The 23,308-nt window shown below is 43.6% G+C and overlaps 1 protein-coding gene across 3 annotated transcripts in view; it reads right to left on the bottom strand.

Annotated features, from left to right (window-relative positions):
- Positions 1 to 5,540: 5,540 nt before the first annotated feature.
- The window catches only part of LOC132494790 (sterol 26-hydroxylase, mitochondrial), a 42,905-nt gene continuing 25,137 nt past the window's right edge, over positions 5,541 to 23,308 (bottom strand). For 2 of the 3 annotated variants that reach the window (XM_060106019.1, XM_060106021.1), the window contains exons 2-9: positions 12,030 to 12,220; positions 7,986 to 8,185; positions 7,664 to 7,861; positions 7,339 to 7,511; positions 6,575 to 6,741; positions 6,287 to 6,368; positions 5,994 to 6,206; positions 5,541 to 5,856 (exon numbers count right to left, since the gene is read on the bottom strand). In XM_060106019.1, coding sequence (XP_059962002.1) covers positions 5,737 to 5,856; positions 5,994 to 6,206; positions 6,287 to 6,368; positions 6,575 to 6,741; positions 7,339 to 7,511; positions 7,664 to 7,861; positions 7,986 to 8,185; positions 12,030 to 12,220 — 1,344 coding nt within the window. In that variant the 3' untranslated portion in view covers positions 5,541 to 5,736. Of the gene's footprint in view, positions 5,857 to 5,993; positions 6,207 to 6,286; positions 6,369 to 6,574; positions 6,742 to 7,338; positions 7,512 to 7,663; positions 7,862 to 7,985; positions 8,186 to 12,029; positions 12,221 to 17,250; positions 17,439 to 23,308 lie in introns of those variants that run through there. The other variant, XM_060106020.1, reaches the window with a different exon arrangement.

A 23,308-nucleotide genomic window follows, 5' to 3' on the forward strand; every position in this document is an offset into this window, starting at 1 on the left:
TGTGGCCTTCAGGCTAGATTCCCATAGCCTCCTTAGCATCACCCGTCTCTCCTCTCCCTACCCTCTCGTAGTTCTCAACCCTGGATGTGCAGCAGGATCACCTGGGAAGCTTTATAAAATGCAAATTCCAGGGCCTTCATTCCTAGAAATACTAGTTTCCGGACTTGGGCATGGGACCTGGGCAACTGTATTTATTTTCTGTAGAAACTAGAGATTTACAATTATTAACACTTGATGAGCATGACAGCGTGCTGAGAAATAAGAATGCCTCCTCATGATTAGTAAAATCATTTGTCACATTATTGGGTCTATCTATAATTTGTTATGACTAAGATCTACAAGAAGCACTGGCTAAGAGTAATGGCACAACATAAAAGATACATGATTTGTTAGTATTCTCACTACTCTTCTTTCAAACATCCTTAAACGTGGAAGAATTCAGTACAATGTCATGTACAGTCCATTCCATGAAGACAAGTGAGCAAGTTTTTATTGGACATGCATATTAAAAGTGGAGTCATACAACCATCAGAATGGGACAAAATATTTGCAAACGAAGCAACTGACAAAGGATTAATCTCCAAAATATACAAGCAGCTCATGCAGCTTAATATCAAAAAAACAAACAACCCAATCTAAAAATGGGCAGAAGACCTAAATAGACATTTCTCCAAAGAAGATATACAGATTGCCAACAAACACATGAAAGGATGCTCAACATCACTAATCATTAGAGAAATGCAAATCAAAACCACAATGAGGTATCACCTCACACCAGTCAGAATGGCCATCATCAAAAAATCTACAAATAATAAATGCTGGAGAGGGTGTGGAGAAAAGGGATCCCTCTTGCACTGTTGGTGGGAATGTAAACTGATACAGCCACTGTGGAGAACAGTATGGAGGTTCCTTAAAAAACTAAAAATAGAACTACCATATGATCCAGCAATCCCACTACTGGGCGTATACCCTGAGAAAACCATAATTCAAAAAGAGACATGCACCACAATGTTCACTGCAGCTCTATTTACAATAGCCAGAACATGGAAGCAACCTAAGTGTCCATTGACAGGTGAATGGATAAAGATGTGGCATGTATATACAATGGAATATTAGCCATAAAAAGAAATGAAATTGAGTTATTTGTAGTGAGGTGGATGGACGTAGAGTCTATCATACAGAGTGAAGTAAGTCAGAAAGAGAAAAACACATACCGTATGCTAACACATATATATGGAATCTAAAAAAAAAAAAAAAAAAAGGTTCTGATGAACCTAGGGGCAGGACAGGAATAAAGACGCAGATGTAGAGAACGGACTTGAGGACACGGGGAGGGCGAAGGGTAAGATGGGATGAAGTGTGAGAGTTGCACTGACATATATACACTACCAAATGTAAAATATATAGCTAGTGGGAAGCAGCCGCATAGCACAGGGAGATCAGCTCGGTGCTTTGTGACCACCTAGAGGGGTGGGATAGGGAGGGTGGGAGGGACACGCAAGAGGGAGGGGATATGAGGTTATATGTATACGTATAGGGGATTCACTTTGTTATACAGCAGAAACTAACACACCATTGTAAAGCAATTATACTCCAATAAAGGTGTACAAAAAAAGAAAAACCAAACGATGAAAAACATAAATAAAACTAGTGATTAAGTATGGGGAAAAAAAGTGGAGTCATAAATAATGACCTGAAAATAAACTGCTATTACCAAGCCAAAATACATTCAGGGCTAAAACTTCTATAGAACACGAGCATGTGGATAGCCAGAAAACACTGGATACTCTTTTTATTCCCAGGAGCGCTGCATAGTGTTTAAGAAGGCAAGCTGTTTTCTCAAAGTCGTACCCAGAAACATGGATCTTAATTTGGCCAACAAATTCAAATTAGCTGGAATTAGGAGTAACAAGATGTGCACATTCTTTTCAGTCAAAGATGTAGCTGCTGTGCTGAATTAATGTCTACTCTTCAGCGGTTATCCTAAATCCTATTCTTCTTTCTTTATACAGTCAGGTGGGTTATTAGGGATCCTCACTGTGACATCCCTGCACTGTGACTTACGGGGGCAGTTCAGAGTTCCTGAGCCCCCAGACCCTGGAAATGCACCCCATCACTGGCCACTGATGGCCTTTGGGCCAACCCTCACACCAGGGCTGATGCTTTCACTCTCCAGAGAGAAGGTTGCAAGAGAAAGAGCCCACATGTTACATCACATCCGTCCTGCAGCTATCTGTGTGTGTGTTTTCTAAACCTTGGGTTTTAAAAAAAAATTAAAGCATAGTTGATTTACAATATTGTATCCTATAGCTATTATATGTATTTGAATGAATCATTGCCAAAGAAAGTAATTTTTTCCATTTACATTAAATGTCTTGTCCAGGCAATGTGATGCAAAATAGACAGAGGCCGTTTTCAACTCCCAATATAAGCAGAAGAACTTCATGTACACTTACGGCATATTCATTTTTCTGTAGGTATATTTCAATACATATCTTAAAAAAATTTTAAAGAACCTCAGGTATAAAGAGAAAACCTCTCTGACCATGCTGTATTTTGTTTTTCTCTGGTTTTTTTAAAATTAATTTATTTTATTTTTGGCTGTGTTGACTCTTCATTGCTGCGCGTGGGCTTTCTCCAGTTGCTGCAAGCGGGAGCTACTCTTCGTTGCGGTGCGCGAGCTTCTCATTGCGGTGGCTTCTGTTGAGGAGCACGGGCTCTAGGCGCACAGGCTCTAGGTGTGTGGGCTTCAGTAGTTGTGGCTTGCGGGCTCTAGAGCACAGGCTCAGTAGTTGTGGCGCACGGGCTTAGTTGCTCCACGGCATGTGGGATCCTCCCGAGCCAGGGCTCAAACCTGTGTCCCCTGCATTGGCAGGTGGATTCTTATCCACTGCGCCACCAGGGAAGTCCCTTTTCTCTGTTTTGAGTAGGAGTCTTTGACTCTTTTCTTCCCAGAGCTGTGTCTGTGGGCTTTCCAGTAGCAACCTCTGGGCAAGGTTTCATAGCTGCGTTGATAGCTCTTCGGCTCTTATATCTTTTAGAACACAACTTGTCGCTTGTCACTTTTGGTGGGGAGCCTCTGAGGTTGTGGCTACACGTCACCAAAATGTAAGGGGATATAGCCTGCTCTTTGATTAATCCTCACAAGGACATCATTACTTCACCAGTCCTCTGAGCTCTTGTTTCGGTTCTGCATTGCTGGTTTCTGATTAGAGACTGGATTTTAGGCCCTGCAGATGCACAGCAGGGCACTGCTGCTTAACAATTTCCTGTGGTGCCTCTGGAGGTATGGCTTCCATTGGCAGCTATTTCTACAATAAGCTTACCAAACTGATCTTCATAGATTTTTAAAATTGAGATATAACTCACATACCATAAAATTCTCTCTTTCAGTGTGTATAATTCAGTGATATTTAGTATATTCACAAAGTTGTGCAACCATCATCACTAATTCCAGAACACACTTGTCATTCCAAAGAAACTCTGTATCCATTGAAAATCACTCCCCATTCTCCCGGCAACCACTAACTTATTTTCTGTCTCTATGGATTTGCCTATTCCGGACATTTCATGTCAGTGGAATCATACAAGATGTGGTCTTTTGTGTCTGGTTTCCTTCATTAACATAATGTTTTCAAGGTTCATCCATGATGTAGCATGACTCAGTACTTCATTCGTTTCTTATGGCTGAATAATATTCTAGCCTATGGATATACAAGATCTTCACAGATTTTGATGTGAGATTAGCCTATAAATTCATAAACTGAGCTGCAGACCATGGACACTGACACTCTTGGACAGCTCTACAAAACCTCAATCCCAAGCCACATCACACAGACTTCCCGCCACCCAGCGTGCCAGCACTGAGGCGTTCACATGGCTTGGGCAGCTGACCCTTGGTGGTCTGAGGAGCAGCACACTGGGAAAGGCAGCAGTCTGCCCTGGTTGACTTTGTGACAGAGATCCTAGCACCCTTGGCGCCCAGCCCCCCCTCTACATTTATAAAGAGCTCTTACAGTGAACCCCTGCACAGGTGGGTTCGAGAGCCGTGGCCTTATAATCAGGCATCTTGCCCAATTCTCTCCAGGTTGCTCTTCTCAGTGTGGAAAGCTCTGTATCTTCCCCCTCTCCTTCCCTTCCCTTCCTCCTATTCCAGTCTCATTCAACAAACATGTACGCATTACCTTTATTAACTCTGTGCTAGACACAGAGTTCGACATTGGGATTATGCCCTCCATGGGGTTCCCAGCTGGCTGGGGAGACAGTCGGGCCTACGACACGGTGAACAGGCTGAGCGCTCGGTTCTAGGGGGTGGACAGGGGAGAGCACAAGAGGAAGTGCTCATGCTCACCCAGAGAGGTCAGGGAAGGCTTTGCAGAGGCGGTGATATTTGAGCTGAGTCTTGAGGAAGAGCAAGTTCTGTGAGACGACAGGCCAGTTGGTGAAGAGGGTGTTCCAAGGACAGCAGACGTTAAGTACAAAGTATTGAGGCTGGAAAGAGCATACCGTGCTCAGGAAAATACGAGGAATTTGGGCTCAGCTGTGGAAGGGTGGAGGGGGGATAGGGGAGTGTGGAGGGCAGGGTGCCAGAACACGAGTCTTCTAAGCCACTTAGGACTTTGCCTCAGGACTGAGGGGAGCCATGGAAGGATTTTAATCAGGGCAATGACGTGATTTTTTTAATAGGCTCAAACTCAAATCCCCACAGACAGAAGAAATTCTACTTTAGTTTTCTGTGACTCAGCAGAAATTTCCCACTAGGGCTGGGCCTCCTTGAGGCTGGGATTTGTTGACCTTTCAGACTTGTGTTGTGGTACACTGGATCTCGATGCCCACCCACTTTCCTTCTTGTTGGCTTCCTGTACTGAAGAGGCTGGAAAGTTAAAAACTACAATCCCCAGACTCTCTTGAAGCTAGAGTTCCAGGTGGGACTTTGGCTCCACCTCTCAGCTGTATGTGAGAGATTTGGAAGGTGGTCATGAGACAGACAGCACCCTCTGCTGCTCCTGTTCTTTCTGTTGTCAGGGGTAGTTGGGAGGAGGGGGCATCTTTTCTTTTTTTCTTTAGTCAGCATAGACCTGGGAGACATGGAGTAGCTCTGGGGCCAATAGTTGTAGTGAGAGCTTCCCAACTCTCATCCTCCTGAGTGTGGCCAACACGGGGCTTTCCAGACTGATCAGCCCCCCAGTGGTGCCCCCAGAGTCATTCCCGTAGGCCTGGCTTAGAGCTCTTCCGACCATTTTTATAACATATCACTGCCTGTATCTAAGCACTTTCTATTCAAAAGAGGGTGTCCTCTCGGTGCCCGGGGAATGCCTCTGCAGCTTCTACTTGGGCAGGGCCTCAGCCAATGCCAGGTGAAGCTAAGGCTTCTCTGTGAGGTCTGGGAAAGCATACGGCGTTCTCAGCTTCCACGAAGGGAGGCGGTTCTGCCTCCCACCAGGTTTGCTAAGTGGGGAGAGGGTGTTCCCCAAACACAGAAAGAGGTTCAGATGCTGGATTGTCAAAAAGAATCACAAAGGCCTCCAGTTATGAATAAAAGCCCCTTTATTCTATATTTTCCCCAAGGTTAGCAATGTGCCATGGAGGTGGCTTTTTATCTGAGAGGGAGATGCTCAAAATGATGAAAGTGACAAAAGCTCAGGGTTCTACAGGAACTACACTGAGTTTCTCCAACCTCTGGCACCTGGCAGCCCCTTCCTCTCCTTCATGTGCCAGGGAGGGTGGGAAGGGGGCTCAGCTCTGTCTCTGCAGGAAACGCAGGCCCACCTTCTTATTGGGAACGAGCACGATTCGAGCCACACTTCTCACCTCCCCCGTCTCAGGGGCCAGGGCCACCTCGTACTGTTGGATCAGCTGGGAAGTACAAGGCACACGGGCGATTAGAGTCTGTGGCCTCCATCCACCGCCCTCCTCCGCATGCTCCCGCCCCATGCCTCCCGCCTCCTTCAGCACCCGTGGCCCGCACAGCCCTCCTGTCTCTCCCCACTCACCCTTGTCAGCAGCAGCTGCATCTCCAGCTCTGCAATCCTGCGGCCCAGGCAAGCCCGAACCCCGTAACCAAAGGGCACAGAGCCAAATGGGTGTTGGGCCCTGAGGGCATCAGGCTGGTTCTTCCTCAGCCAACGTTGGGGCTGGAAGCTGTCCGGCTCAGGGAAGATGCAAGGGTCCCGGGACACCACATAGTGGCAGAACACAAACTGGGTCTGCAGACAAAGAATGGGTAGCACATCAGCAGAGGGCTGCAGGGTCCCCCTGGGAAACCTGGCTCTCTAGCCCTACTCACATTCTTGGGGAAGAGGAAGCCACCAACTTCAATTTCCTTGTCCACGATGACCCGGGAGTTCATGGGGACCACAGGATAGAGGCTGAAGGTAAAAGAAAGTGCAGGTCTGCCTCTGGATCCAAGGAGGGGCAGAGTGCCCACCCCCTCGGCCACACCCCTCTGGTCCCCCAGGCCCCTCTTCCCATCTCATCCCTGGCCCTGGCCGCAGCCCACCAGCCCCCACTCCCAGTCCTGTCTCTGAGTCCTCATCCACACACAGAGCCTTTGCTCCCGGGGGCAGCATCCTACCGCAGTGTCTCCTTAAGCACAGCCTTGAGCAGGGGCATGCGGGCAAAGTCCTTGTGCTGGGGCACCTGCCCGGCGGGCACTATGCCCACCACTTCCTCATGCAGGGCCGCCTGGATCTCTGGGTTCTTTGAAAGATGGTACAGGGCCCACGTCAGCGTGTTGGACGTCTGGGAGGTAGAGAAAGAGATGAAGTGAGGCAAGATTTCTAAGAAAGAGGCCAGTTAAGGTGGTGGGAGGGTGTGTGAGTGCATGCGTGCAAAATGTGGGAGAAAAATTAATTTGCCACGAGTGTGGCAGGATTGGACTCAGGGGTTCATGGGGCTCTCCCTCTACGCTCCACGTGACTTCACAGTGGGCTAAGGACCAATACGATGGAGAACTGCACTGTAACAGCAGAGAAGACTGTGACAGAGAAATCCAACGTGACGAAAGGACAGGAAAGAGGTCCCACTAATGCTGTAGGCAAGCTCTTCAACTCTGTGCTTAGCTGACAGCACGAGGGACTGGGTTAGATGTGACATGAAACTTCCCAGCTGTCTGAGAGAGGCTCCAGGGGGTGAGGGAATCCCTCTTACACAAGGACCACTCCCTGCCCACCTCCACCAGGCTGAATGACCCCCTGTTTTCCTTCCAGCTCTACATCCACGTTACAGAAAGAGAAGCGGGTACCTGATGAAGGTCAGGCTCAGGTGGGGTAGAGTAGGGAATTGGCTCAGGATGGGAGCTGGGAGGCCCTGGTCTCCTCGCCTGCCCCTCTCACGCACCGTGTCTACTCCAGCCATGAGCAGCTCGGGCAGGCTGCCCTCGGCGTCACGAGGACTGAGCTGTCCGCTGGTCAGCAGGAAGTGCAGGTAACCAGATATCTGGGCCTTCTCTGGGCCCCCTGTCTGAAGTTGGGCCTCTATCTCCTCTAATTTCTGATCGATCAGCTTCTTCCCTGTGGGGACAATGGAGAACAGGGGAGGATGAGGTCAAAAGTCATGCTCTCCCAAGGACCAAGAGAGAAGATCCCGGGAGAGGGTCCTGAGGGGGCTGTTACCACACAGGCCCTGGGACCCACGCCCCAACTTCTTTCCCTGGACTCCTCACCGAAAGAGAAGATGGTGTTCCAGCCATCCAGATATCGCCTCCAGAAGGGCAGCAGGGAACGAGTCCACTTGGGGAGGAAGGTGACGTACAGTGAGTTCTGGAACATGAGCCCGACAGATCTGACGAAGGTCTTGGTGTCCTGGGGAATGGAGCGCTCCAGGCAGCCAATACGTTTCTCAAACAGGATGTAGCAAACAGCTGGCGGTGCACAGGGGCCGTCACAGGAGGCAGGGCCACGGCACGCAAAGTCCAGGGGGCTTCAAGGAGGAGAGCACAACCTACCCGACTCACGCCCACCCAGCCCCTCTCCCCACAAGGGTACCTTCCAAGGCAAAGAAGTAGAAATTTTGAGCGATGTCGGGCACATGGTCCCCCGAGGCGCTCTCTGCCCGCTGCTGGTTCAGTCGAATCATGAAGTCCTCAATCACCTCATTCAGAGCATCTGTGTAGAGCGCAGCCTCAGCTGGCTTCAGCAACCGCTGGTTCAGAGCCTGGCGGAGCTGGTACCAGTGCTGTCCTTCCCTGTAGAGAATGGAGGAGAGACACCAATGTAAGTGTCTGGTGGGGATTGGATTAGATGGTATCTTCCCACCCTGAGACCCCTATGGACTCGAGGAAAATCTCAGACTCCTAGACCTAGAATTAAAGAATCACAAACTTTCAAATAACAGAATCTTTGAATCACAACACTTCAGAATCTCACTAACAGCATGAAGGAAGTAGTTAAGGTGGGCATCTGGAATCAGTCTGTCTAGGGTCAAATCACAGGTCAGATGATGACTGGCTGAGTGACCTTAGGCAGGTGACTTAAATCCTCTGTGCCTTGGTTTCCCCTCCTGTAAAATGGGACTAATAAGAGTGCCTATCTTAGCAGGATAATTAATGTGCTTAGATCAGTGCCTGGCAAATGGTGAATGCTTAATGAATGTTTACTGTGATTATCTTAGGATGATACAACTCCAGAATCTTCTGTATGTGAAATGAGCTATGGAGCTATGGTGGTTCCAGTCCCTCTGTGTGGCGGATGAGAAATAAAAGAGGAGCAAGTTAGGGTTCTTGGGGTGCTCAGATTCTGGACCTTTGTGCTCTGCTTAGCTCCGTAGGCCAAGGGGACAGAGAGAGCTACCAGGCTGATCTCCAGGCTCTCTTGCCATAGCCATCCAGTAGGTGGTTGGGTCTTACCCTGGTTAGGCAGGGATGTTCATGTGGGTGGAAACATGCTTCCCATACAGGAGCTTAATATTCAGGGGTTGCTGCCACCCTCAGCTGTCCCCCAAGCCTGTTACCTTTCCTAAGCAAGCTGGGTATGGGTCAATTTTTTAAAAGCCAGTTGCAGAGTAATAAGTATAATATGGTACAATTTTAAGAGGAAGAGAGGAAATCCTACATATCCACATGCAAATTTGCATGTTTCAACACAAAGTAGGGAAGACGAATACACACCAAACTACTGATCAGAATTACTTAGGAGGATGGGATGGAATTTTTCCAATAAGTATTACGTTTGAATTTTAAAAACCAATAAGGTATTTTAAAAAGAAAAACATTTTAAAAGTCTGAAAGCAAAATTCAGGTTTTTTATTTTGAAGTATAAGTCAACTGCACTTCAATAAATTTTGAAAATATACTTTTATTTAAATGAACCTCAAAAAACAAGCTAAATAAATAAATAAATGAACCTCAAACTCCAGGAGTTTTCTTTATTATGTTGGGGAAAACCTGCAAAAAGATAAACTAGGAACTTCCCTGGTGGCACAGTGGTTAAGAATCCACCTGCCAATGCAGGGTACACGGGTTAGATCCCTGGTCTGGGAAGATCCCACATGCCATGGAGCAACTAAGCCCGAGCGCCACAACTACTGAGCCCGCGAGCCTGGAGCCCGTGCTCTACAAGAGAAGCCACCACAATGAGAAGCCTGCGCACCGTGACAAAGAGTAGCCCCCGCTCGCTGCAACTAGAGAAAGCCCGCGCTCAGCAACAAAGACCCAACGCAGCCAAAAGTAAATAAAATAAAATAAATTTATGAAAAAAAAATAAACTAAAAGTGTTGTTGGAAAGGAAATAAAAACCAGAATATACCTATTTATTGGAACTTCAGGTTTTAGGTGCTTCTCCAAGAGTAAAACTCTCCCAACAGTAGGAATCAGATTTGCAGGACTTAAATCGGAAACTTTCTGTGGTTGTTAAAATATTTCTTGGGGAGGGGCTTCCCTGGTGGCGCAATGGTTGAGAGTCTGCCTGCCGATGCAGGGGACACGGGTTCGTGCCCCGGTCCAGGAAGATCCCATATGCCGTGGAGCGGCTAGGCCCGTGAGCCATGGCCACTGAGCCTGCGCTCCACAACGGGAGAGGCCACAACAGTGAGAGGCCCGCATACCACAAAATATATATATATATATATATATTTCTTGGGGCAACGACGGTCATTCAAAAAATGAGATTTTAAAAATATATATGTTAAAACAAAAAAGCCTATCACAGGTTAGCAAAATAGCTTTTAAAGACATATATGGTATAACATAGTTAGGAAACTGGCTTTTAGAGTAAACAGTTATAAATAGATCACAAAGGGGTATATATCATGTTTAGCTCCAGTTCTAAATCTGAACAATCAAGTCCAATGATGGCCTGACCTGTGAAAAACTGAGACCCAAATGTTTTTTATTATTATTATTGAGGTATAATTGACATATAACATTAGATTGGTTTCAGGTGTACAATATAATGATTTGGTATCTGTATACATTGCGAGATGATCACCACAATAAGACTAGTTACCATCCGTCACCATAAAAAATTAACTTCCAGGATTTACTCCCTTGGCAAGATTTGGGTCTCAAATATTGTAGAGCATACCTGAGACACAAATCTTGCCCTCAGGGTCAGACATCAGGTTAAAGAGCTCTTGAAGAACATTCTCTGTTCTCTTCCCAGAACCTTAAAAAAAGGGCCCAGAAATTAAGCTCTGAAACCACCCACCTGTGAAGGAACCAGGAATAAAGAAAGAAAGACATGCAATGACAGAATGAATGTATAAGCATCAAAGAGAGATAAAATGAGCCTTCCAATCAGTCCGTTTCCTTTCCAAGCATGTCATGGCAGTAGGTCCTCGCATTCCAGAATCAGAGAGATCTATTGCACTACTCACTAGTTGTGTCATTTCTGGCAAGTGGTGCAAAAACCCTTCTAGGCCTCAGGTTATTCATCTGTAAAATGGGGATAATAATACTATCTACTTCATGCGTTTGTTGTGAAGATAAGATGAAGTAATACATGTAAAGAGACTAGCTTGATGCCTGGCATGTTATAAACACATACTTAGTTATCATCAGTGTTGCTGCTACTACTTCCACCACCAGGATCAACTTTAATCCCTTAAAAAATGACTTTAAAAAACATGGATGTCAAGCAACTAGGGAAAATAAAAAGTCATTCATTGTTTTTGGAGCTCTTTTAACATACTACAGTAAAAAGAAGCCTGTAATATATCCAATTACAAGCTGTGGCACTGGGAATCACCAATGATTCTCAATTATTTACCTTAATTGATATATGCTTATATAATATACTCAGCCCATCTTTCAATTTGTCACTGCTAAAATAATCTTAACTTTTCTAGGTATAACTTTAAGGCTGAAACCTACATCTATCTCTGTGAGTGGAGAGCATCCATGAAAGTTATAACTAACAACAAGCATATAATACATAACTTGGAAATTTTTTTTTTTTTTTTTTTTTGTGGTATGCGGGCCTCTCACTGCCGTGGCCTCTCCCGTTGCGGAGCACAGGCTCCGGACGTGCAGGCTCAGCGGCCATGGCTCACGGGCCCAGCCACTCCGCAGCATGTGGGATCTTCCCAGACCGGGGCATGAACCCGCGTCCCCTGAATCGGCAGGCAGACTCTCAACCACTGCGCCACCAGGGAAGCCCAGAAAATATTTTTTTAATTAAATTGAGCCCTCCCAACTAGTATGGTGATGATGTTTTTTTCAACTACAAGTAAATATGTCCCATTATGATTTGAGTTGGTACGTTTTCAACCATAATATAGAATAATGGAGCTTGAAAGGTCTTAGAGATATCTTGGAGATACTCTAATCCAAGCTTCCCATTTTACACATGAGAAACATAAGCCCAAGGAAGGGGAAAGTATTCATTTGTTCATAGTCATACGATACATTAGTGGAAAAGCCAATGAATGGTCCATGGACTTCAGCCCAACCCAAGCACCACTTTCTAGACGAGTTTCAGGCTCAGAGGACACAGGGAGATCCTACCCTGACCATTATCCACTGGCTGCCTAGTGCCACTGTCCTTGGGCCTGGCCCCCGGGGGCCTGTTCCGGTCCCTCAGGCCCCAGCTCACGTGGTGAAGGGCCCATAGGTCAGGCCCTGCTGGTCCCGGTGCTCCTTCCATAGTTCCATGTCGTTCCGTACTGGGTACTTGCCCTCTTGGCGCATCACTTGCTCCAGGAGTGGGGCACTGGCCAGGTTCACATGGATCTGAGGCCCTAAGCGGTTTATCCACATTGGACCATACTTGGCCTTGTTCAGCACCTGTGGAGTTCAACCAAAGCTGAATAACCATGGCCTAGCTAGGCAGGCACTTCCTGGAGAGGAAGCAGGATAAGGGAGTGTCTTATGGCCACTCCAGAGCAAGTGAGCTGGGCAAAAGCTCATTGTGTAGGAGATAGGTGCTGGGATGGCCTGTAGTCTCGAAAGGAGAACACTGGAAAAAAAAAAAGAAAAAAGGTGACACAGAAGTTAGAATATTGAGAGCAATGAGTATCTGGTGGAACTGGTGGAACTGAGGTCTTGGAGGCACGAAATTTTGGAAAAATGGGATACCTGGCAAACTGGGGTGTGTTGAGGTATAGATATTTGGGGTCCAGGGTTTTAGGGAAACTGAGCCCTTTAGTGAGGTATAGTAGAATGTCTACGATTCCTTCATAGAAGCATTTAAATCTCCTGCAGCTTGCTGTCAAGGAGATGAAGATAAATATCTCGTGTAACCAACAAGAAAAAAGAAACACAATTAGAAACTCCAGGAAAAACAGAAACTGAATGAGAAAGTCAAGATGTAAATATGAAGTAAACTATGTGGTATGAATTTTTTTAATAAAAAGTTTTATTAGCTATGTTAAGGAATGCAATTCTCAAATATTTTATCTTAGAATTTCTACAGCACTTGACAGTTGAGACCCATAGCATCTATGACATTGACATTGCAATGATGTTTTTACAGTTGTTGAAAATAAGGGAGAAAATAATGTATTTTGGGTTTTGGTGGGGGTAAAACTTTAAAAGAATCCAGAAATACTAAGATTAAATTTACTGGCTAAGTTATACCTACAAACTGAAAGAAAATGAAACATAGTGGTCTCCCAAGTACTTCATCTTTTTACTGACTAAGTGTTAAGAGGATCAGATCTGTTTCAGTATCAAAATTAGGCCAAAAGGCTTCTATAAAAGAAACATTAAAATTATGGAGAAGAGATCTATTATTCAAATTATAGAACTCATAGTCCATAAAAACAGCAATTTTACTGGGTCTTACTGTCAGCATTAAATACAGGGCTCTCCCAGGACCAGTGCAACCTGATTGCCCTTCATATATTACCCAATTGCCCAGAATCCACCCTGAACTAATGGCTGATTCTGCCTGTTCCCAGGAAGACAGCCTTGACAAACCCCCAACGTCCATTTAGTCTTGTTTCCCACTTCTACCTCCCAGTAATGCCTGCCAGTGTGGTACAATTTTGAATGGTTAATTGTCTGAAAACTACTGTGATACCTGGAGGAAAATAAATGTATTCAGACATTGCCAGTGGGAGTCTAACATGACACAACCCTACATGGAGGACAATTTGTTAATATTTATTAATAATTACAAAACATTTATAAGCAAAGTGTGGGTCATCTTCATAATGGAATACTATATCACCCTAAAAGAGGATGAAGCAGCTCCTTGTGTGCTAACATGGAAAGATAGATTGTAATATGGAAAGATAGCTAGATAGCCAAGATAGATTGTTGAATGGAAAAACGTGGGGAGGTAAATAAGAATACATAGCATTTGCATTTGCTTTCGTAGAGAAACACTGGACTGATACATCAGAAATTAATTAAAGTGGTTACCTATGGGAGAGTGGGGAGGCCAGCAGTGAGGGTGAGACTGTGTGACGTTTTATTGTATATTGTTTTGAGTTTTGAACTATGAGAATGTATTCAAACTTTTTAATCTAAAGAGGGGAAAAAAAGTGTTTTCTGAAGCAATAAGTCACTTGCCATTGATCAAGTAATTCCAGAAAGCAGGAAAGACTTGCTGAACCTCTGAATTCATGTATGTATATACTCCTTAGATTTATAAGTGGCCCCTCGCTGCACTCATTTTGTTTATTTTTCTTAAGGGTTCCATTAGAAAAGAATACTTATATGTCTATTTTTCTCTACTAAATTCCTTAGGAGAATTAACCTAAAAGTAAGCTGAAGTTGTGTTTCTAGTTTGGTTTAAGATATTACTATGATAATAATAATAATTCTGTGGAGCTTAGCATAAACTAGACACTGTTCCAAGCACTTTGCTTATATTAGCTCATTCAGCCCTCACTACAGCTGCATGAGGTAGGTGTAACATTACCACAGTTTTGCAGATGAGGAAACTGCGGCCCAAAGAGGTTGCCCGAGGTCACTTTGCCAGTAAGTGGCAGAGTCAGGGTTCAAAATCAGACCACCTGGCTGGAGGCCATGCTCACAACTGCTTACTCCACTGATCCCCGAGAAAGCTGACTATGCCTTACTAACTGAAAACAAACTTAGGCTCTTTAAAAATACGTACTGCTTAAGGGACTTCCCTGGCGGTCCAGTGGGTAAGACTCTGCGCTCCCAATGCAGGGAGCCTGGGTTTGATCCCTAAGTCAGGGAACTAGACCCCGCATGCATGCTGCAACTAAGAGTTCTCATGCCACAACTAAGAAGTCTGCATGCCACAACTAAGAAGTCCGCATGCCGCAACTAAGACCAGATTCAGCCAAAATAAATAAATAATAAACAAATAAATATATTTTTTTAAATGCGCTGCTTAAACCCACCACTACTCTGCTGTAATCCAGGGTTTCTCATGGCACTGCTGACATCTGGGGCTAGATGATTCTTTGCTGTGGCAGAGTGTCCTGTGTATTGTAGAATGTTTAGCAGCACCCCTAGACTGTACCCCAGCAGCAACCCCGCACCAAGCTGTGACAACCAAAAATGTCTCTAGACATTGCCAAAATGTCCTGGGGGTGGGGGCAAAATCACCCCAGCTTGAGAACTTCTGTAATAACCCTAACCTCTTAAAATGTCTCATAATTCTTTAATCTTAGAAGACTCATTTTAAGAAATAATATCTCACTTTGAAGAAATATTTATCTGAAGTTTGGTTTGTTTTCCTTCTGTTAAGCTCAAGTAAAATTACATGCAATGTTTTTATAATGATGCAAACAATCGTTATCTCTGAGTCATGGTTTATAGATAGTTTACTTTCTTCTTTACACTGTGATTTGTTTTTCAAGTTTTCTACCTTGATCTTGGAATCGGGGGGGAAAAAGTCATGTTTTAAAGGACTAGATCAATAACCTTTCTTTGGGCACCAGCGTCTTGCCTGGAATCCAAAGCCTCTGGCACCACTTCTTGGCTGTCAGTTTGGAAGTTTCTGGGACATTTCCCCCCATGCCTAGGCCATGATTTCTTCCGTCTTCCTTCATACTCCTCAGTTTACTTGGTGGAACTTAACAAGGATCTATTTATGTAAGAACTTATTTTAGAAAGACACCAGAACACTTGCTGAGAGATGTGTTCTATGTCTGTGAGCCTACACTAGGCTGTAACCTGAACCAGTTAGAGAGCCCCAAGGTTTTCAGATAGGTGCTAAGTGCCCCTTTGCAGAACAGAGTTCCCTAGGGATCATCTTCCAAGATGAATGGGAGGGCTAGCCTCTGCCAGGTGAGATTCCAAAGACGGACAGTGTTAAATTCATCCAACATTCATTTATTGAGCTCATATTCTATTCCTCCTATACTGATCTTGGGGCTGGGGATACTGCTGTGACCTACTCTTAGACAGTTTATTTACATCCTAGGGCATTAAGCCACACAGTTGAGAACTTGATTACATATGCTTATAAACTATTCCCTAATTATTTTGTACATGTCTTGTCTCTTCAACTAGATTGAAAATCTTTAAGGGAAGGAACCTTGTCGTACTTCTTTATACTTCCCATACTGCTTAACACACTGCTAAACACATTATAGACACTAAATAAATATTTAGCAGTTGCCAGTGAATCAGGTGGAAGAAAAACAAGTTGCAGATAATACAAAGATTATGAGACAGAGACAGAAAAGAAGCAGGGAAGAGGATACACAGGAAACTGGTAACAGTGGCTCCACTGGTGTAGGCAACAATTTTAAAAGGCTGAAGGAAAGTCTCAAAAGAAAATTAAGAGAATAGTTCTAATATATAATTACAATAGCATCTTTTATGGACTGAATGTTGCATCTCCCCCAAATTCATGTGTTGAAGCCCTAACCTTCAGTGTGGCTGTATTTAGAGAGGAAGCATCTAAGAAAGTAATTAAGATTAAATAAGGGCTTCCCTGGTGGCACAGTGGTTGAGAGTCTGCCTGCCGATGCAGGGGACACGGGTTCGAGCCCTGGTCTGGGAAGATCCCACATGCCACGGAGCAACTCAGCCCGTGAGCCACAACTACTGAGCCTGCGCGTCTGGAGCCTGTGCTCCGCGACGAGAGAGGCTGCAACAGTGAGAGGCCCGCGCACCACGATGAAGAGTGGCCCCCGCTTGCTGCAACTAGAGAAAGCCCTCACACAGAAACGAAGACCCAACACAAACAAAAAATAAATTAATTAATTTTAAAAAAAAGATTAAATAAGAGTGGGAGGGAGGGAGATGCAAGAGGGAAGAGGTATGAGAACATATGTATATGTATAACTGATTCACTTTGTTATAAAGCAGAAACTAATACACCATTGTGAAGCAATTATACTCCAATAAAGTTGTAAAAAAAAAAAAAAGATTAAATAAGAGTGGGGCCCTGGGGAGATTGGTTCAAGATGATGGAGTAGAAGGATGCGTGCTCACTCCCCCTTGCAAGACCACCAGTATCACAACTAACTGCTGAACGATCATCGACAGGAGGACACTGGAACTCAGCAAAAAAGATAACCCACATCCAAAGACAAAGGAGAAGCCACAATGAGGTGGTAGGAGGGGTGCAATCACAGTAAAATCAAATCCCATAACTGCTGGGTGGGTGACTCACAAACTGGAGAACACTTATACCACAGAAGTCCACCCACTGGAGTGAAGGTTCTGAGCCCCACATCAGGCTTCTCAACCTGGGGGTCCAGCAATGGGAGGAGGAATTCCTAGAGAATCAGACTTTGAAGGCTAGCGGGATTAGATTGCAGGACTTCGACAGAACTGGGGGAAACAGAGACTCCACCCTTGGAGAGCACCCACAAAGTAGTGTGCGCATCGGGACCCAGGGGAAGGAGCAGTGACCTCATAGGAAACTGAACCTTTCCTACCTGCTAGGGTTGGAGGGTCTCCTGCAGAGGTGGGGGTGGTGGCTGTGGCTCACCCTGAGGACAAGGACACTGGCAGCAGAAGTTCTGGGAAGGACTCCTTGGAGTGGGCCCTCCCGGAGTCCACCATTCGCCGCACCAAAGAGCCTCTAGGCTCCAGTGCTGGGTCGCCTCAGGCCAAACAACCAACCAGGAAGGAACCCAGTCCCACCCATCAGCAGACAATCAGATTAAAGTTTTACTGAGCTCTGCCCACCACCAGCCCCTCCCATCAGGAAACTTGCACAAGCCTCTTAGATAGCCTCATCCAGCAGAGGGCAGACAGTAGAAGCAAGAAGAACTACAATCCTGCAGCCTGTGGAACAAAAACCACATTCACAGAGAGACAGACAAGATGAAAAGGCAGAGGGCTATGTACCAGATGAAGGAACAAGATAAAACCCCAGAAAAACAACTAAATGAAGTGGAGATAGGCAATCTTCCAGAAAAAGAAATCAGAATAATGATAGTGAAGATGATCCAGGACCTCGGAAAAAGAATGGAGGCAAAGATCGAGAAGATGCAAGAAATGTTTAACAAAGACCTAGAAGAATTAAAGAACAAACAAACAGAGGTGAACAATACAATAACTGAAACGAAAACTGCACTAGAAGGAATCAATAGCAGAATAACTGAGGCAGAAGAACGGATAAGTGACCTGGAAGACAGAATGCTGGAATTCACTGCTGTGGAACAGAATAAAGAAAAAAGAATGAAAAGAAATGAAGACAGCCTAAGAGACCTCTGGGACAACATTAAATGCAACAACATTTGCATTATAGGGGGAGAAGAGAGAGAGAAAGGACCCAAGAAAATATTTGAAGAGATTATAGTCGAAAACTTCCCTAACATAGGAAAGGAAATAGCCGCCCAAGACCAGGAAGTGCAGACAGTCCCAGGCAGGATAAACTGGAGGAGAAACACGCCGAGACACGTAGTAATCAAATTGACAAAAATTAAAGACAAAGAAAAATTATTGAAAGCAACAAGGGAAAAACAACAAATAACATACAAGGGAACTCCCATAAGGTTAACAGCTGATTTCTCAGCAGAAACTCTACAAGCCAGAAGGGACTGGCATGATATATTTAAAGTGATGAAAGGGAAGAACCTAAAACCAAGATTACTCTACCCAGCAAGGATCTCATTCAGATTCAGCGGAGAAATCAAAAGCTTTACAGACAAGCAAAAGCTAAGAGAATTCAGCACCACCAAACCAGCTCTACAACAAATGCTAAAGGAACTTCTCTAAGTGGGAAACACAAGAGAAGAAAAGGACCTACAAAAACAAACCCATAACAATTAAGAAAATGGTAATAGGAACATACATATCGATAATTACCTTAAACTTGAATGGATTAAATGCTCCAACCAAAAGGCACAGGCTTGCTGAATGGTTACAAAAACAATACCCATATATATGCTGTCTACAAGAGACCCACTTCAGACCTAGGGACACATACACACTGAAAGTGAGGGGATGGAAAAAGATATTCCATGCAAATGGAAATCAAAAGAAAGTTGGAGTAGGAATACTCATATCAGATAAAATAGACTTTAAAATAAAGAATGTTACAAGAGACAAGGAAGGACACTACGTAATGATCAAGGGATCAATCCAAGAAGATATAACAATTATAAATATATATGCACCCAACATAGGAGCACCTCAATGCATAAGGCAACTGCTAACAGCTATACAAGAGGGAATCAACAGTAACACAATAATAGTGCGGGACTTTAACACCTCACATTCACCAATGGACAGATCATCCATACAGAAAATTAATAAGGAAACACAAGCTTTAAATGACATAATAGACCAGATAGATTTAATTGATATTTATAGGACATTCCATCTAAAAAGAGCAGATGACACTTTCTTCTCAAGTGCAAACAGAATATTCTGCAGGACAGATCACATCTTGGGTCACAAGTCAAGCCACAGCAAATTTAAGAAAATTTAAATCACATCAAGCATCTTTTCTGACCACAACACTATGAGATTAGAAATCAATTACAGGGAAAAAAACCGTAAAAAACACAAACACATGGAGGCTAAACAATACGTTACTAAATAACCAAGAGATCACAGAAGAAATCAAAGCGGAAATAAAAAAATACCTAGAGACAAATGACAATGAAAACACGATGATCCAAAACCTATGGGATGCAGCAAAAGCAGTTCTAAGAGGGAAGTTTATAGCAATACAATTCTACCTCAAGAAACAAGAAAACTCTCAAATTAACAATCTAACCTTACATCTAAGGGAACTAGAGAAAGAAGAACAAACAAAACCCAAAGTTTGTAGAAGGATAGATAGAAATCATAAATATCAGAGCAGAAATAAATGAAAAAGAAATGAAGGAAACAATAGCAAAGATCAATACAACTAAAAGCTGATTCTTTGAGAAGATAAACAAAATTGATAAAGCACTAGCCAGAGTCATTAATAAAAAAAGGGAGAAGACTCAAATCAACAGAATTAGAAATGAAAAAGGAGAAGTAACAACTGACAGTGCAGAAACACAAAGAATCATGAGAGATTACTGCAAGCAACTCTATGCCAATAAAATGGACAACCTGGAAGAAATGGACAAATTCTTAGAAAAGCACAACCTTCCAAGACTGAACCAGGAAGAAACATAAAATATGAACAGAACAATCACAAGTAATGAAATTGAAACTGTGATTAAAAATCTTGCAACAAACAAAAGTCCAGGACCAGATGGCTTCACAGGCGAATTCTATCAAACATTTAGAGAAGAGCTAACACTCATCCTTCTCAAACCCTTCCAAAAAATTGCAGAGGAAGGAACACTCCCAAACTCATTCTATGAGGCCACCATCAACCTGATACCAAAACCAGACAAAGATTCTCCAAGAAAAGAAAATTACAGACCAATATCACTGATGAATATTGATGCAAAAATCCTCAACAAAATACTAGCAAACAGAATCCAACAACACATTAAAAGGATCATACATCATGACCAAGTGGGATTTATCCCAGGGATGCAAGGATTCCTTAATATATGCAAATCAATCAATGTGATACACCATATTAACAAATTGAAGAAGAAAACCCATATGATCATCTCAATAGATGCAGAAAAAATGTTTGACAAATTCAACACCCATTTATGATAAAAACTCTCCAGAAAGTGGGCGTAGAGGGAACCTACCTCAACATAATAAAGGCCATATACAACAAACCCACAGCAAACATCATTCTCAATGGTGAAAAACTGAAAGCATTTCCTCTAAGATCAGGAATAAGACAAGGATGTCCACTCTCACCACTATTATTCAACATAGTTTTGGAACTCCAAAAAACTGAAAATAACAAGTTGTTGGCGAGAAACAACTTGTGTGGAGAAACTGAAACCCTTGTGCATTGCTGATGGGAAAGTAGAAATGGTGCAGCTGCTGTGGAAAACTATTTGTCAAGTTCCCAAAAAGTTAAACACAGAATTACCATATGATCCAGCAATTCCACTCCTAGGTATATACCCCAAAGAAATGAAAACATATGCCACACGGAGACTTGTACAGGAATGTTTAGAGCAGCATTACTCATAGTTGTCAAAAGGTGGAAAGAACCCAAATGGCATCAACTGATGAATGGATAAGCAAATTGTGGTATATGCATACAATGGAATAGTATTCAGCCATAAAAAGAACAAAGTATGTTACATGCTAAAACTTGGATGAACCTTGAAAACATACAGTAAGTGAAAGAAGCCAGACACAAAAGGTCATATATTGTATGATTCCATTTATATGATATATCTGAATAGGCAAATCCATAAAGATGGAAAGCAGAGTAATGATTACCAAGGGGTGACAGGAGAGGGGAATGAGGAGTAACTAATGACAGGTTGTTTTTCTGGGCTATTGAAAAAGTTTTGAAACTAGAGATAAGTAGTAGTTTTATAACATTAAGAGTACACTAAATGCTGCTGAATTGTGCATTTTAAAATGGTTCACTGAGGGAATTCCCTGGTGGTCCAGTGGTTAGGCCTCCACGCTTCCACTGTAGGGGGCACAGGTTCAATCCCTGCTCAGGGAACTAAGATCCCGCATGCCACGAGGTGTGGCCAAATAAATAAATTAATTAATTAAATGGTTCATTGTATTATAGTATGTGAATTTCCCCTAAAAAAAGTCCTAGAAGAAGTTTGTGATATTTAAAGCCTCCAGAGACTCAGTAAGAACCTTGCTGTGGACAAAAGATGGGCCCCCTCAGAAAAGAGAGAACAGAAAGGGAGTGAGGGAGGTTCCCCTGAGCTGGTTCTTCTGTGGTTCCATGCTTCCTCTCTTGTAGATCAAGAAGAGGACCAGACCAACATTTCCTTCGCCTTGCCAGCTCCTAACCCAGGATTAAAGATCAAGCTTTAAGGGGTGTTTACTCATTTGTTCATTTGCTCTGGGAAGAACACACTGGCAGAGTCTCTCTTTTTTTAGAAATGGGAATGCCCTCCATTGCACAAAACTGTTGCCCTTGTAACTTTTCTGGAGGACAGTTTGGCAGCCGATACATATCACAGGCCTGAGCGAAATCATTTACCGCAACAATTCCATTTTAAGGAACAAATTCAGGATGCGCATGATATTTAGTGATAGATGTATTTATCAAACCTTTATGCATAAAAAATCTAAATATATAACAATAAGCTTCAGTATATTCTAGTGTAGCCATACAATGGAACACCATTCAGACATTAAAAATTGTTACTGAAGTGACTATTGATGTAGAAAGATGTTCATATTTATCTTTTAGTAAAAGGCAGGTTATAAAAGAGAGTATATGATATGCTTTCATTTAAAAAATATATATGTGGATGACACATGGGGGAAGTATGGAAGCCTACTCACCAAGGACAAGCAAGCGGGGATAATGCTTACTTACCCCCAAGAGCATGTGTGTATTTATGTATTCATTTCACAAATGATTATTAACAGCTATGTGTGCGAGGCACTGTAACATGTACAGAGTGTTGGGATTGTGGAAGATTTGGATTTTCTTCTTTTTGTGTCTTTCTGATTTCTCTCCAGTAAACATGTATTACTTCCTCAAATTATTTCAACTAAGTTGAAGTGACATTCTCTTAAATGTGTTATGTAATCACAAATAATTAGCACACAACTCGTGTTTATGTGATTTTTTTTTTTTAGAACAAGGGTCATTTTTATAGGAAAAACAGTGCCTGTCTCACTGTCATGGGTTTTTATCTCAAGTCAGTCATCCACATCTGGCGGTTTCAGTTGAGGGCTCAGGGACTGCCTGGCAGGAGATTTTGTCCCAGTTCCAAACCCAGCACAAGGGGCTCTGTCACTTTGTTGGGTAATAGCTTGGCGGTGGCACACTCCCGACCTTGCATGTATCCACAGACACAAAGGCTTGAACCCAACATCAACTGAAAAAAAAATGCACAACCTAAAAGTTGAGAATTATGCTTTATTCGGCAAACTTTCTGAGGACTTAAGCCCAGGAGGCAGCCTCTCACCTACCTCTGAGGGACAGCTCCAAAGAGGTGAGGGAGGAGCCAGGATACATAGCAGTCTTTGCAACAAAAACCAGGTAGTCGGAACATCAAAAGCTTACTGTTATTAAAGAGAACCGGACATCTCAAGTTAATGAATTTAGTGCTTTCCTATGTATGCAAGAGTCTGGGCTCAGTGAAATTATTCCTTTGATATGCACCTTAGCTATCTAGGGCCAGTATCCTGTTCTTTTCCATCCTGAATTCCCTCACAGCGCATCGTTGGGGGCAGCCCCAGTGGCCGATGGCTTGATGACCACGACATCCTGTGTCAACTGATACGGCAGGAGACATTTTTCGTCCATACCAGCCTTCCCTGACTCTTCAGAGCTGAATGCCCTTCGATCCTCTCGGCACAGGACTGGAGGTCTACACAGAGCTGCCACTGGGCTACCTCCCTCCCTATGTTTCCTATGTCCCCTGATATAGGAAAGGCATAAGTCCCTGTGTCCTGAGACAGCTTCCCATCGCCTCT

Source organism: Mesoplodon densirostris, chromosome 8, assembly GCF_025265405.1.
Source record: "Mesoplodon densirostris isolate mMesDen1 chromosome 8, mMesDen1 primary haplotype, whole genome shotgun sequence".
Lineage (NCBI taxonomy): Eukaryota > Metazoa > Chordata > Mammalia > Artiodactyla > Ziphiidae > Mesoplodon > Mesoplodon densirostris.